The sequence below is a fragment of the Dendrobium catenatum genome, unplaced genomic scaffold (genome assembly GCF_001605985.2).
Source record: "Dendrobium catenatum unplaced genomic scaffold, ASM160598v2 original_scaffold_44000, whole genome shotgun sequence".
In the NCBI taxonomy this organism is placed as follows: Eukaryota; Viridiplantae; Streptophyta; class Magnoliopsida; order Asparagales; family Orchidaceae; genus Dendrobium; species Dendrobium catenatum.
Genome location: NW_021362456.1, coordinates 1 through 553, shown reverse-complemented (window position 1 = coordinate 553; position 553 = coordinate 1). Strand labels below are relative to the sequence as shown.

Sequence of the window (553 nt, the reverse complement as noted above, 5' to 3'; positions counted from 1 at the left end):
GTGGGCTGGAAATTATTAGGGCTAAACCTCACGCAGCTCACCCAATTGGTATGAGCGTCCCCGTCTTGGATAGTGTACTTGCACTCGCCAAGCGTGTTCCATAGCTTGATGGTCTTGTCACGTGAAGCAGAGACGATCTGACGGTTGTCAACAGAGAAGGCAACTGACAGGACGTCCTTGTTGTGGCCAACAAACCGACGGGTGGTTGCACCAGTATTGAGATCCCAGAGACGGAGCTCACCGTCCCAGGACCCGGAAAGTGCGAACTGACCGTCGGAGGAGAGGACCACGTCCTGAACGAAGTGGGAATGTCCGGTGAGACGGCGGCGGGGGAGACCTGCGGATGCCGGGGCGCTGTCTGTGGCGTAGGATTGCTCCTTGGTAAGGTCCCAGACGAGGATGGATTTGTCGCGTGAAGAGGAGACAATCATGTCGGTGTTGTCGATGGGTGCAGCGATTGCCGTCACCTCATCGGTATGACCGTTGAGAATCCCCTTGAAAACCAGAGCGTCCGACATGGTTTCCTTCGAGCAACTTTAGCTAAAACCCTAGA

At 55.5% G+C, this 553-nt stretch overlaps 1 protein-coding gene across 1 annotated transcript; it reads right to left on the bottom strand.

Annotated features, from left to right (window-relative positions):
* Positions 1 to 6: 6 nt before the first annotated feature.
* LOC110092863 (guanine nucleotide-binding protein subunit beta-like protein) lies at positions 7 to 547 on the bottom strand (the record flags this gene model as incomplete). The annotated part of the gene is made up of 1 exon (XM_020817558.1): positions 7 to 547. A coding segment is annotated over exon 1 (512 nt), but the record flags the coding sequence as incomplete, so codon positions are not given.
* Between the last annotated feature and the right edge of the window lie 6 nt (positions 548 to 553).